Here is a 13,812-nt window from a genome sequence, read left to right as displayed (position 1 = left end):
TAAGAGCTCCTATCCATTCGCAGTTGTATCCTTCTATGACTAATTTCTTTTTGCCAAGAAAGGACTCCTAGTCTTTGTCTTGGCCTCTCTTTGTCTCTCTTCTTCTTTGTTTTTGTTGTACGCTTTTCTTGGACACCATCTGGTGTCCCTGTTTTTGTCAACTTTCTTGTTGTAATCTTTCAGTCCCATAGACCTTTTGGTGGTCTTTCGTTGAACATAAATATTATTAACTTATCTTATCTTATCTTGAATTCCAAACTTTTCATCAACTCTCACATTAACACTTTCAACAATAGTCGCTAAGGTTGTCTCTTCTACTTCTTCACTATCCTCATCATCACTTTCTAAGAAATTTACCATATCAAAATCAATTTCATCATCCTCATCGACATAGAAGCAATTCTTAGGTACTTTTGATTTGTAAGGCTTCTTCCTCTCTCTTTTTGGACAACTAGATGAAAAATGATCAAATTCGTTGCACGTCCAACAAGCAAGAGTTTTCTTGGCTTCATCTTTCTTCTCATCTTCTTCTTTCAAACTTTCATAGTTAATTAAATCAAACCTTGGTCTTTCTTTCCTGAAATAAGCTATGGATCTCCTTAAGCTGTTAAACTTCTCCTTCAAGGACTTGAAGCTTTGATACCAATTGTTAGAAAGTAAAGTCCACCAAGTTAACTGAGAGGGGTGGATGAGTCACTTTTGTAATTCTCAACAATTTTATTAATTCTAAAACATGTAAGCAATAGATGCAACAACCATAGAAAGATAACCATGCACAATAACACCAGATATATTAACTAGGGAAACCCTTGATCAGAGGGAAAACCCTGGTGGGAATGATGCCCACAAGATGATGTACTAATATAAAAGTTCCTTGTGAAAGGATGGACTCTGTTAAGAGCCAATGAAATTCAATCAATACATATGCATCCCTGTTAGGAGATTCCAACCCCGTTAGGAGTTGGAAGGACAACTAAACCCACTGTCCAAATAGCCTCAAATTCCAGATAAGCATACCAACATCTTTGAACTGGCTAAACAGCAACTCATTTGCCAATAGACTTCCTTTGAAGCTCACAGTACATCCTCAACATCAATCTCCACTCTTATCAAATACAACTTTGCATCCAAGTTCCGGACAACCAAACATCACGATGCATATGACTACATATGATGATTACAACCAAGGAAACAATCTTTCCTTTATATCATGTCCTAAAACAAATATTCAATCGGCCTTGAGGATTTCCCAATTTACAATAGTAATATAGGACATCTTTAAGTTATTGCATTACATGTTACACAACAATTATACTCTTTCTTCAAAGATATTTGCAATAATCGGCCCACAAAGAACATCTTTTGAACAATCTTTGCCAAACCTCACAGAATGAACATCTATTTTCACCATCTGGAATATAGCATCTTCAACATGTTTTTGACCTTCCTCTAAGCTTGCTCAACTAGATTACATCTCTGTTAAAAAGAAATAATCATTTTACTAGTGACCGCTTTCCAAAAACTTTCTCTAAAAGCTTTCAAAAAACATCGCATAACTCTATCATATCTCCATATTTTTGCTTGCGCTCTTATCTGTAGCATTCTTAGAAATTATTAAATATTATCCCAATCGTGTATAAACAAACTCGTTCACAATTGACCACACCATACAATTCTTCCCCTGTAACTCTAGTAATCTTTACGGAATAAGGTATATGTTGACATCGATGACAAACACTATCATGAATGCAACACATAAGCTCTTAATCATGTCTCCAACACCGCTATGATACTCCCCCAAAGAAATATCATCAGCATTTATGCTAACGAAAGCATCATTCACTTAATACAAAACAAGTTAAAGTACCCTTCGATGAGGAAAAACTAAGAAAAAACCAATGGAGCATGGATAGGATTTAAACATTATAAAGCATACCCAAATTTATTGGTGCAGAAAACAAAGATTTAAAAGGGCATTTAGATAAATCTGACAATAAGAAGATGAATTGTGTTCAAAAATATTACCTTTATAGGACCATTTTCTACAAATGTAACAACACTGCAATTTATTTCTGTGTTCCAAATGCAGATTTGAATCTATATAAATATATGTAGAGGAGACATGTCTCTATGTTTTATTAGTTAATAACCATTTAGACTATATATATATATATATATAAGTAGATATATTAGAATTTGTCTAATTAATAACTAACCGATAACCATAGTACGATTATCACTAGGTCAAGTCAATCTGACTAAAGCTACAACATTAACACTCCCTCTTAGTTGGGGAGGATATTTATTATACTCTCTCATTTCAATATGATATCTTTGGAATGTCATATTTAAGGATCTCAACATATATCCATCAACTTAGCTGTTATCTTTGGATATCATCCGCAATATGATTTAATAAGAAATATCAATCATACTTAGATTCTCTTGGTATGTACATTGGCATCATGATCATGATGCCTACCAAAAGAATATGTTATATCCTAAAAGGATATGAGTTATCATGATATCCAACACTCCAAGACAACAACTTAATGTAGTCAATCATAATAACATGTCAAGCCATTATTAAAATCGTCACCTTACAATAGCAACCTCACAAATATATCAATGAAAGATCGTCACTTTTCACGATGTTTCCCAACAGAGTCATGTAGTTACTCACATGATATCCACCATGAACTAAGTCAGTGGGTGGATCCACCATAGCTACTCCTAGAAGGTGGAATAAGGGTTTTCACCTCAAACTTCTCTCTCACAGAGAAGAATACAGTACAAAGAATTTCACCTCGAACATCTCCCTCTCATTTTGTAGAATTTTTTATCAAGGTTACTTCTGATGTAGTGTCAAACTCCCTCTGAAACTGATATCAACCTTCTGACCTCCTCGTACAAGGTTGGCCTTGATATTGTTGTCGAATTATCTTTTATCGGATGCTTCTATTCTGCAGCCATTTTCCCTTGGTTAACACATAGATCAGGGTATATATGTATTAATAGGCGCTATAACTCAATGTATGGTTTGTGCCTTGTATGATGAAGTGGGTCATGGTTCTTATTCACTCTCCATTGGAATACTCATCCCCTCCCTTTGCTCTTGGAATGATGTGGCCTATAGATTGATTATTGCGGCACCTTGTCTCCCCTCACTATCTCTATACTGGTATGCAGCTCGAGCGAAAGTACGTAGGGCTTTTTATTCCCACACTTGTTAGGCACGGTCAACTATTGGCAAAGGCTGATCTACGTTGTCTTATTGATCCATTTGTTCCATTATTGGGACTCTATCCTTTCTATGTAGTATGATGTTACTATATCTTCTTCTTATTGCATTTGCCAATTCACTTCTTATAATAATTCTCTCCAAATATTTTGAATGGTAATGAAGCGTTATACAAAACAAGTTGCTTTCTTTCATTCGCAATTTGGCTCTGATACCATGTTAGTTTTATAGGATCATTTTCTACAAATGTAATAACGTTGTGATTTATTTTTGTGTTCCAAATGCAGATTCGAATGTATATAAATATATGTAGAGGAGACATGTCTCTATGGTTTATTGGTTAATAACCATTTAGACTATATATATATATATATAACACACACACACATATATTAGAGTTTGTCTAATTAATAATTAACCAATAATCATAGAATGATTATCACTAGGTCAATTCAATCTGCCTAAAGTATTACATCCCAAATTTTTCCCTAATTTTTTTTTTATCATAACTGTTGGTTTAACAAATTATTTCTTTTCATGATCCTGTGAAATGAGTTAGTTATATACGTTGTACTAATTGTTGATGATATGGTCAATAACAAATTATTTCTTTTCATGATCCTGTGAAATGAGTTAGTTATTTATATACATTGTACTAACTGTTGATGATATGGTCGGTGACGAATTATTTCTTTTCATGGTCATGTGAAATGAGTTAGTTATTTATATACGTTGTACTAATTGTTGATTAGTAGTTGTTTCAATTACATTAGTGATTAATATGTTTTATTTTGAATTACTATGGAATTATTATTATGGAAAAAGTGTTTTCATAGGTGATTGCAAGAGAAGATTAAAGAGAGGGGAAGCATTGTTAAACGGGATCATCGGAATGGGATGTTCGTTTGGTTCAATCATCAGGATCGGCAGGTATGACCTTAGACTTCCTTGGAAGGGATACGATGACTTGTCCATAGGTTACATTATGGGACCCGCATGAGCTATTAAGAAAACAATATACGAGAAACATAAAATAATCTAATTTAAAATATAATACATACCTCAAGAGATTGTTTATTAATTTTTTATCATATCATTATAATAAACACTTACATACGAACACATAAATATAAAAATGAAATGGCACCAATAAATTATAGTACCATAATCTAAAGATGTCACCTCATCGATATACTTATGTGAACGTATATAAGAATGTATTACAATAGTAATAAAATGAAATTATAATCTCTTCAACTCCTCCTTTTCTTCATTTCTTTTCCCTCTTCATTTTCTTCCTTTCAAATCGAATCATAGTTTGGAATTCGAATGGACTTTTTGAAAACGATAGAAGCCAAGGAGCCACGGCTAGCCTTAAGAGAAGCTGTGAATCAACCAAGACGGCATCTCCCTTTTTCCACTATCTACTACGTTTTCCATTCAAGCCAAGTGTATACATTCCTAGCCGAAACCATTCATTTCGTCTGCATAAACCAATATTATTATGTTCTTTCCTTGTTTCGCCTAACGTTTGCCATCTACAAATCGAGTTCAATCAAGTAGGCGAAACAATAAGCCAAACAAGAGTTCCGACCAATGACATGAGGAGCTAAATTCAGTTGAAACCTCAAGCACATACAATCTTAGGTCATGAATGCATGCCTTCATATTTCATATTCCTTCTTTTTCGAGTATAAGTCCGACTGCAGCTGGCTATACAATGTTAGGATTGAGATTACTACACAATACCTTGTTGTTGGTCTCTTGCATTTTCATAGAATTTCATTAAAGATCTTTTTAGTATTATCATTGTGATTGAAAACATCAATTCTGAAATCGAATGGTAGTTGTAGGAACTTTAAATGATTGTATGAACCATTATCAATAACCATGCTATCATCCCCAAAATAAAGAATAGAATGCTCTTAAATTCACTAACACCTAGGATTCACCGGCAATGAAGCCCTGAAATGGTGAAGAGGTGTAAGTAAATACAGAATGTTTATAATCTTTCAAACACCTAGGATTCATCGGCAATGAAGCCATGAAATGGTGAAGAGGTGTAAATAAAACAGAATGATCATAATCTTTTAGGCACCTAGGATTCACCGACAAAGAAGCCATGAAATGGTGAAGAGGTGGAGTTAACCTGCAAGAACCAAGAATGAAATCAGATATGAATAACTATGTAATGAAACACTTAATTGCTCATGCTATCCCTGTAATGGAATCTATCGTCAAGTCGAGTGGTGGTGATTGGGTCGTTGAACCCAAACGGAAATCCTTGGCCAAGGTAGTTTATAGGCGTATGTGTCATTTTGTGATCACTTGATGTCCATCGACATCAGTTATATAGGTATAACTGATTGGGCATTCAAACCACCCGATAGCTCAAATGGCTAGACTGAAAAACATCCCAAGCCTGATCTCAAAGTAGGGAGGGTCGTTCTAATATGTTAGGATGTGTGGGGATAAGTATGCTCCGAGGTTGGGAGGTTAAGCCTATGTCAATGCTTCTCCACTCACCAATGCCACAGCTTGCACAACCAGATAAAGGATCCTCTATTATTACTATACGTTTTTCAATCTTTTACTTGCTAATCATTTAGCATGAATATTAGATAGTCTTCTTTTTATTTCAATTAGGGTAGTTAATTGCCACCTAAATTTGAATAAGAATATGTATACTTTCAGTTAAGCATGATTTCAGTTAAGGAAGATATTCGTTGCTTTATTTTTCAGCTGAATATGATTTCAGTTAGGAATGGTTAAATTGTTTACAATGAATATGTTTCTTGTTATATCAGCTGAACATGAAAATACAATTGGATTAGTTAATAGTCATTTTACCGTATATTAATACAGTTATTTTTTGTTGTTCTTAAAAGAAGTCATTGTCATGTGAAATGGAATCAGTTACTTATAAAGTTAGAAGATATTAGATCTTTAGGCGTCTTTAAATTGGTTATGAAAATTCGTTTGTTACATAAAGCTACAACATTAACAAAAAACATGTGTAGAAACTGTATAAAGGTGCAAGATAAAGGGAACGTGAACATTAAAGAGAGTTGTTGACATATGATGTGTGTGTTATTATAGACAATGGATAAAAAGAAGTTGATGAGCAATGGTAGCAACAAATAAATGCTAAGAACCTTAGCAACCGATGAGAAGAAAATTCTGAATTGAAGGCAATCTTAATTGTATGAGGAGTTAACCGTAAGAAGGAGCAATAAATTAAGGACAAGGAAGGGAGCATAGAACATACAAGGCAGTGACAAAGATACAAATGGGCAGAGGATAAAAAGCAGCAACTAAATGTGGAAGTTGAAAGAAGTAGGGTTGCCACTCAGTTATTATAAAATATTATATACAAACAATAATTAAAAGAATAGTAATTAAAGTAAAGTGAACATAAATTCATAGGGGATCACTTGGTTAAGGAAGTAGAGCAACAATTTAAGGTGGAATAAACACGTGTCATAAAGGGGAGATATACCTATTGTTATTAGTATAAAGAATTAATGAAAGGTAAGTATATGGAGTAAAATAAATCAAATAGTGACTAAAGTCTATAAAGGATAAGAATTTATATCGAGCAATTGAAGTTAAATCTATTTTTGGTAACCCTTTCCTCTAAGTCTAACTTTATAATTGCAGTATAAGAATACTAAATCTTGAATGGGTAATTATAGTTACAACATCCTATCAGTGCGCCTGAAGAACCTACAACTCAACTCATATCATCTTGAATTGATGAGATTCTACTAGGTCTAGGCATGTACCACTTCAAATTCAATGCATAAGAAGCCATGAGCAAGGGAGATTTCATCTTATCCCATCTCCACTAAATGATTGGTGAATTGTGCTCATTGTAGGATGCTAAAATGGGGCCCTTCTCTTGCACAATAGCCATCATCTGATAAAGTGTGGAATCAATGCACTCATACATATCTCTTTAAAGGTAGGTGCATCCCCATTGTCACATCTAATGACCTAGAAAACAAGAGTAATAACAGAGATTATGTATTTTGCACCCCTCCACAATACTTCACTCTGTCTTCCCCAGCTCTCTCTACCCACCAATTCCTATCATTTGTCACAAACATGAGTTGCAATGCCTCTTGCAACTCAACCAATTTCTCCAAAAGAATGAAATAAGATGCATATATGGTCTCAATTGGTTTCAAAAACTCCTTTGTGAAGCTCTTGGAGAGTGCATGTGAAGTGTTGTTGTTGTAGATAAACATCTGCACATCTCACGCATTGTTGTCCACTCCTCTAATCCAGTCAATCTTCCCCATGTCCTTCAATGCATTTTCACGGCATGCACAAAACATGTCATCCACCAAATATGTTTATAGGCTGCCTCAATAAGCTTTTCTACAGATGTGCATACGTGTTGCATTTACCACCACTTAAACCAAATTTTGTGGCCCAATCCAATCAAACTTTACGATACCCTGAAAAAATCAACCACCCTCAGAAAATATGGTCCCCCTGCCCATGTAATGTTGATGGGTGGGCAATGCCTAATGTTTGTCCACTTGTCCATAATTGTGTTGCACCCAAACTCCACCTAGCATGCTTTCACCTACTACATCAAAACACTGATCTTGAAAAAGGTATGATCCAAGATCATAGTCCTCAATCTGTGCTCGCTTGGTAGCACATAAGATGGTCCTACCTTCGCCACCATCGACATCATCTCCTTATCATAAAGAGATAGAGCTACATGAATGGGATGTCATGGTAAAAAGCTTCCAGTGGCATCATCTATCTAATCCTTGAGTTGCACATTAAACAAATCAGCTATGGGGTTACTCTGCATATTGTGTTCCCCCTTGTCAATGCCCTCTCGAAATTGAATCATAGCACTATGAGTGGATGAAGGTTCTAAGGCTAAGGCTGACCCTAACATCATTGTTGCTCTCTAATGCAATGTACGAGTAGAAACATGTAGCTACCTTTGCATCTACTAGAAAGCTTGAACCTAATTCTCACCAAACAAAGTAGTAGGCATTGCAACTGCACTATCTTCAACAACACCCCAAAGCTTCTTGAACTCAATTCTATAGTGGATAGTTTTATGATCAAACGTAAATCCACACCTTTTCCTCTCCAAAGAGAGAGTGTACACTAACCATGGAACTAGTTTGGCCTTCCAGATCAGCCCCATACTCTCACCCCCCTTAGCCCCATCATGCTCATATTTTGATTGCTTTCACCTTGAGAATGAATTTTCATCGCATCCTTACTCATATCATGACCATGGGAGTTCATTGTGACACTGCATTTCACAAAATGAAAATAAATTCAATAAGCACCTAGTTTCAGCTTACTTTAAAAAAAATTAAACTCTAAATTTAAACAAATTTAACAAGTTCCAAATTTAAAATTCTAAACAAACTTTTTAAAAAATTCAAGCTTGACCCTTGAGGGAAAAAATGGAGAATCATAATGGTTCTTTATTTTGCTGTCAAGGTTCCAACATAAAATATGATGTAGAAAATGAAACAACAAAAATGAGAAAACATTGTAACAACAAAAACAATTGTACATGAAAATGAAAATCAGAAAATAAAACTAGAAAACCCTACCTTGTGCTTGAAAAATCTCTTCAAGAAAGGTGTAGACTCTTTCTCTTCTTCTTGTACTCATTCCTTTCCTTTCTCTCCTTCTCACTCTTCTCTATCTGCTGTAACTTGCAGCAAACAATGTGAAATGCAATTGTGAACAAAAATGAATATTGGAGGTGCATTTGTAGGCTTGGAGGGGCCTAGATGGGACCCACCTTCAATTCGAGTTGGAATCGAAACCAAAACACAATTAAAAAACACTTTTTTAAATGCACTTCTCTATTGCCACCAACTGGGGATGCACAGACATCACCAAGATACTCAAAGGGACACCTAGGCATCCCCACGTCCATTCTAGGGATGTTGTGGCATCCCTGCACCCCAGCAAAGCAATTGTGGCTGAAAGGTGGTGGGGGAGGGGAGGGATGCCCCATCCCTGTTCCCAACCCCTGTCCCTGCAACACAGGGTCCAAGCAGGGTGGGGGGAGGGGGAGTGCCCCAAAGTTTCACCTATTTCTTCTGAATTCCCTTCTAAATTGTACATGAAAATGAAAATCAGAAAATAAAACTAGAAAACCCTACCTTGTGCTTGAAAAATCTCTTCAAGAAAGGTGTAGACTCTTTCTCTTCTTCTTGTACTCATTCCTTTCCTTTCTCTCCTTCTCACTCTTCTCTATCTGCTGTAACTTGCAGCAAACAATGTGAAATGCGATTGTGAACAAAAATGAATATTGGAGGTGCATTTGTAGGCTTGGAGGGGCCTAGATGGGACCCACCTTCAATTCGAGTTGGAATCGAAACCAAAACACAATTAAAAAACACTTTTTTAAATGCACTTCTCTATTGCCACCAACTGGGGATGCACAGACATCACCAAGATACTCAAAGGGACACCTAGGCATCCCCACGTCCATTCTAGGGATGTTGTGGCATCCCTGCACCCCAGCAAAGCAATTGTGGCTGAAAGGTGGTGGGAGAGGGGAAGGATGCCCCATCCCTGTTCCCAACCCCTGTCCCTGCAACACAGGGTCCAAGCAGGGTGGGGGGAGGGGGAGTGCCCCAAAGTTTCACCTATTTCTTCTGAATTCCCTTCTAAATTTTTATACCATCCCTTCAAAAAATAGTTGCTAAAACATCCACTTAGAATGGGAACCAAAATGGAAAATGCAAACCCTATCTTACCAATGAAAATCACCAAGTCTTTTATGTATTTGCACAGACTTGTGTGCAACAAACTAGAACCAAAAACCCATGCTCGTTTTCTATGTTGATTCTTTGATTTTGAGTTTCTCATTGTGTGTGAATTCAGTAGTAGATTTAGCTAGCTTTAACACATTGATTGCCACTTGCTGACTAACAATGCATAGATGTATCAGTAAACACAAAGCATCCAAAGATAAGGATTTGAGAAACGAAAAGCAGATGCAGTTTAGGGGTGCTGAATAAGGATAATTACAGGTGGATATGTTGAACATTCAATCTTTGGGAGACTGTGTGTCTCCGTCCCATCAGCATATAGAAATGCATGCCTCCACAGCAACTTAGATTTACCCTATGTGCAGCATTCTACTTTTGAGGAACAGATGCATTATTGCCAAACTAATTTGACATTATTAGAACCAATGTCTTGAATATGAACAAAGGCAACAGTCCTACAGCTAGCCTCAGGAAGCATATGAATGTAGAGCAGATTCTTCTTTAAAGGAAATGCGGAGCTTGGTTCATGTATTGAATAAATCTCCACAATAAAATTAGAAATTGCACACAGGAAACATGAGCATTGAAAATTAGAATGAATGTGCTAAACAGACATGCAACAATCTGTGACTTCTTCTCCATGCACAGGAAAAGATTTGCAAAATGAAATGGACAGGGAATTAGACAAGAAGAAAGTATTCCAAGAAAACCCTACGCCAGTCATGTAAAATTCACATATTAATCAAGAATAACTAGCAATTTAACTTTAAAATGACTGTTTGACTTCTATAGCATATCAGAAACATGAAATATAGAATAGTGTCCTACTACACCTAGGATTATGTAAGGATACGTTAACAAAAATTTGATCTTTTAATTTTATGTCTTAAAATTTTATTTCTTTTAATTCTTCATTGTTTTTAATCAAAATATGCATACAACTGTTAAAAGATGCCCCTAGATGATGTTGATAGACATCTTTGTATCTCTCTCCTGTACTAGAGGCTTGTTTAGATCACCAAGATGGATCGTAGGGATCCAGATATGTCTTCTTGCCATTATGGTTCCAAAAACTGTTAGGAGATGCCCCTAGATGATGTTGATAGACATCTTTGTATTCTTCTCCTGTACCAGAGGCTTGTTTGCAACACCAAGATGGATCGTAGGGATCCAGATATGTCTTCTTGCTATTATGGTTCTAAAAAATCCTCTTCCAAAGTCAACCTACCCCACATAAACCAATTACCACAAATTGCTCTTTAGTTGTTAACAAAATTCGAAATCCCTACCCTTGAGAATAGCTGCAACACTCCTAGTTACATGATCTTGAGACAAATGGGCTTCAAAAGTCTTGCCCTAAATGAATGATGCAAACAAGCTCATAGCTATCAGTGTTCAAATAGAAAGAAACTCCTCTAGATTAGTAGCTATTTATCTTTATATGCTTCCATTGAAGACAATCAGTTCACCAATAGGATGAATTAAAAAATAAGGTGACAAGCAGTTTGTAAACTATTGTCTAAACTTCTACTAAATCCATCTCCCTCACACTGCCTAACAATTTCATCAACTATCCAATCAGAATCATTCTGATGTAATGCGACAGCAATTAGAGCATTTGAGAAGCTCAAGCACACCCTATGCTTAGAATCAGTCATTGAGATAAAGGCAGGCATGTTTAATTATGTCAAGGCTTTATAATAATTGGATACTTACTAATTAAGCAAAGCAGCTACCCCACTGCAACAGAAACACTTAATATACAAAACAACGGAATATACAATATTTTTTTTGGCATTTACATAATTACCAAAGAGAAGTAAGCACTACACCCTTCGTGACCAACCAATGACAATAATCAACCAATTCTCATCAATTAATTTATATAACAAAATTCAACATCAAAGGCACACCTTAGATAGGCTCATTATTCTTCCATTTTACATATTTTAGGTAACAGTATTTGTTGCATGTAAAACTCAAATATGAAATTACTTTATTCTTCAGATTCATGCCTCAGGCTAACCTCAGACTTATAAATGAAACATGGTAGTCTTCTTATGGTGTATGTTTTGACAAATTAAACCACTATTTACAGATGTATTTTGAGTAGTACTCTAAATTCAATGCATATGTCACATATTATGACAAAAAAATATTATGCAATTTTTTAAAACTTTTAACAAAAAATTACTTTGCACATTAAATGTTGCAATTGTTCATATATCAAAAATCGTCAAAACATGTAAATGAGGTAAGATTCTGATGGAGAGTTTGGTCATTTTGCTTTCTCTAAGAAATCATGAAAACGTTGCAATCAATGAGAAATATGTCGACCTCAAAATAAACAAAACCCTTTGTGCATGTCACCCTACAATCGTAATCCCGTGTATTAATATACTGTAGTTTTCCTGCATATATGTTGTCTTACAAATCTATTTAGCACCATATACTTGTCATAAAATATTTGTGATTTGTACAGTGCAACATATTCTCTTGTATTGGTATGGAATGGATTCTATTCCCTTGAAAATTTATTTTATTCTACCACCTGTACTGCATCGATCTAAATTGTTGATACTTCTAAGAGCATGTAATATGCCCTAATTTCTTTAGTAAAAAACTAAATTTGAATGCCCTGCTGAATAACGAGTAATATGTTTAAATAAAGAAAGCCATGAGAAGTTAACACTTCAATATTTGTATTCCAAGTCAAGCTTGCACCTGCTTCCACATCAAACTAAAAAGTACTTCAATTTCACAGGCAGAGTATGTTCAAGCCAGAGGCCAACAATTCAAAAGCCGCGCATAAATAAGAATAAATCTAAAAGCCAAGCGTAAATAAACTACATTAAACTTGGAACAATAAACATATCCGGCCAGCCCACAGGAACAAATGATCTCAAGAAATATTACAGATCAGCATCTACTAGGTTCGAGAGAAAAATAGTACCATTCATAACTGTCATTGGACTGCTTGGATAAGGTCTTGAAAGAGTTGATATGGGCAATCAAGCAACCGAAATTTCTCAATGTTCCAAGCATTTTGATTTCACCAAATAATTACTAGATATCATGTATCTAATGGAAGAAATGTTTTCTTTTCAAGGACTTCTTCACTTTTTAAAAGAAAAGGTCTTTAAGCAAAACAAAATTTCTACAAAGTTGAATAGAAATTTCTATTTTTGTCAAATAAAGTAGTACAGACTGAAATTCCTTTCATACTTTTAGCAAGCTACTTGACTCACCCAAGGTTATAGACCCAACTACATAACCTTCACAATATGAAAACTGTCAAAAGAGCAAGCCTCATAGAAGATGCACTGCTAGGAAGACAATTAGTAATCCACAAGGTAAATGCATGGCAAAGTGAAAACGAGGTAATGACATAATAAGTGAAAACGCAATAAAATACCAACAAATTGGTAAAATAGGAAGTTCTATTTAATAATATACACTAACCTTAATCTCTCCTCGAACTCCTGCTTCTTCTAGTGCTTCTCGTCTAGCTGCCTCCTCTTTGGTTTCATCTGTTTCCCACCCTCCCTATTTTAGGAGAGCCATCATTCCAAAAGCATTATCATTAAAGCACTCTGGACATTGCATATTTGTAAAGAAAGTTCTGAATGCTAGACAACATATGCCCCACTTCTCAATCAGATTCAAGGAAACAATGATGCTATTGATTATTTTTGTATGTGTCCCACTTCTCAAACAAGCCAGGAAAACAATTATGGCACTGAACATTTTTGCAAACAAAAGGCTTACAATCTCTAATTAAAATAAGGTCATGAA

The 13,812-nt window shown here is 35.4% G+C and overlaps 1 protein-coding gene across 2 annotated transcripts in view; it reads right to left on the bottom strand.

The window, feature by feature from the left end:
- The window catches only part of LOC149565082 (nudix hydrolase 16, mitochondrial-like), a 68,910-nt gene that overhangs the window by 22,921 nt on the left and 32,177 nt on the right, over window positions 1-13,812 (bottom strand). For both annotated transcript variants that reach the window (XM_089818632.1, XM_089818633.1), the window contains exon 3: window positions 13,480-13,563. In XM_089818632.1, coding sequence (XP_089674758.1) covers window positions 13,480-13,563 — 84 coding nt within the window. The remainder of the gene's footprint in view (window positions 1-13,479; window positions 13,564-13,812) is intronic.

The sequence above is a fragment of the Cupressus sempervirens genome, chromosome 3 (genome assembly GCF_028749045.1).
Source record: "Cupressus sempervirens isolate cs-2001-9-10 chromosome 3, ASM2874904v1, whole genome shotgun sequence".
Taxonomy (NCBI): domain Eukaryota; kingdom Viridiplantae; phylum Streptophyta; class Pinopsida; order Cupressales; family Cupressaceae; genus Cupressus; species Cupressus sempervirens.
Note: the sequence above shows the minus strand (reverse complement) of the source record. Positions and strands in the feature narration are given on the sequence as shown.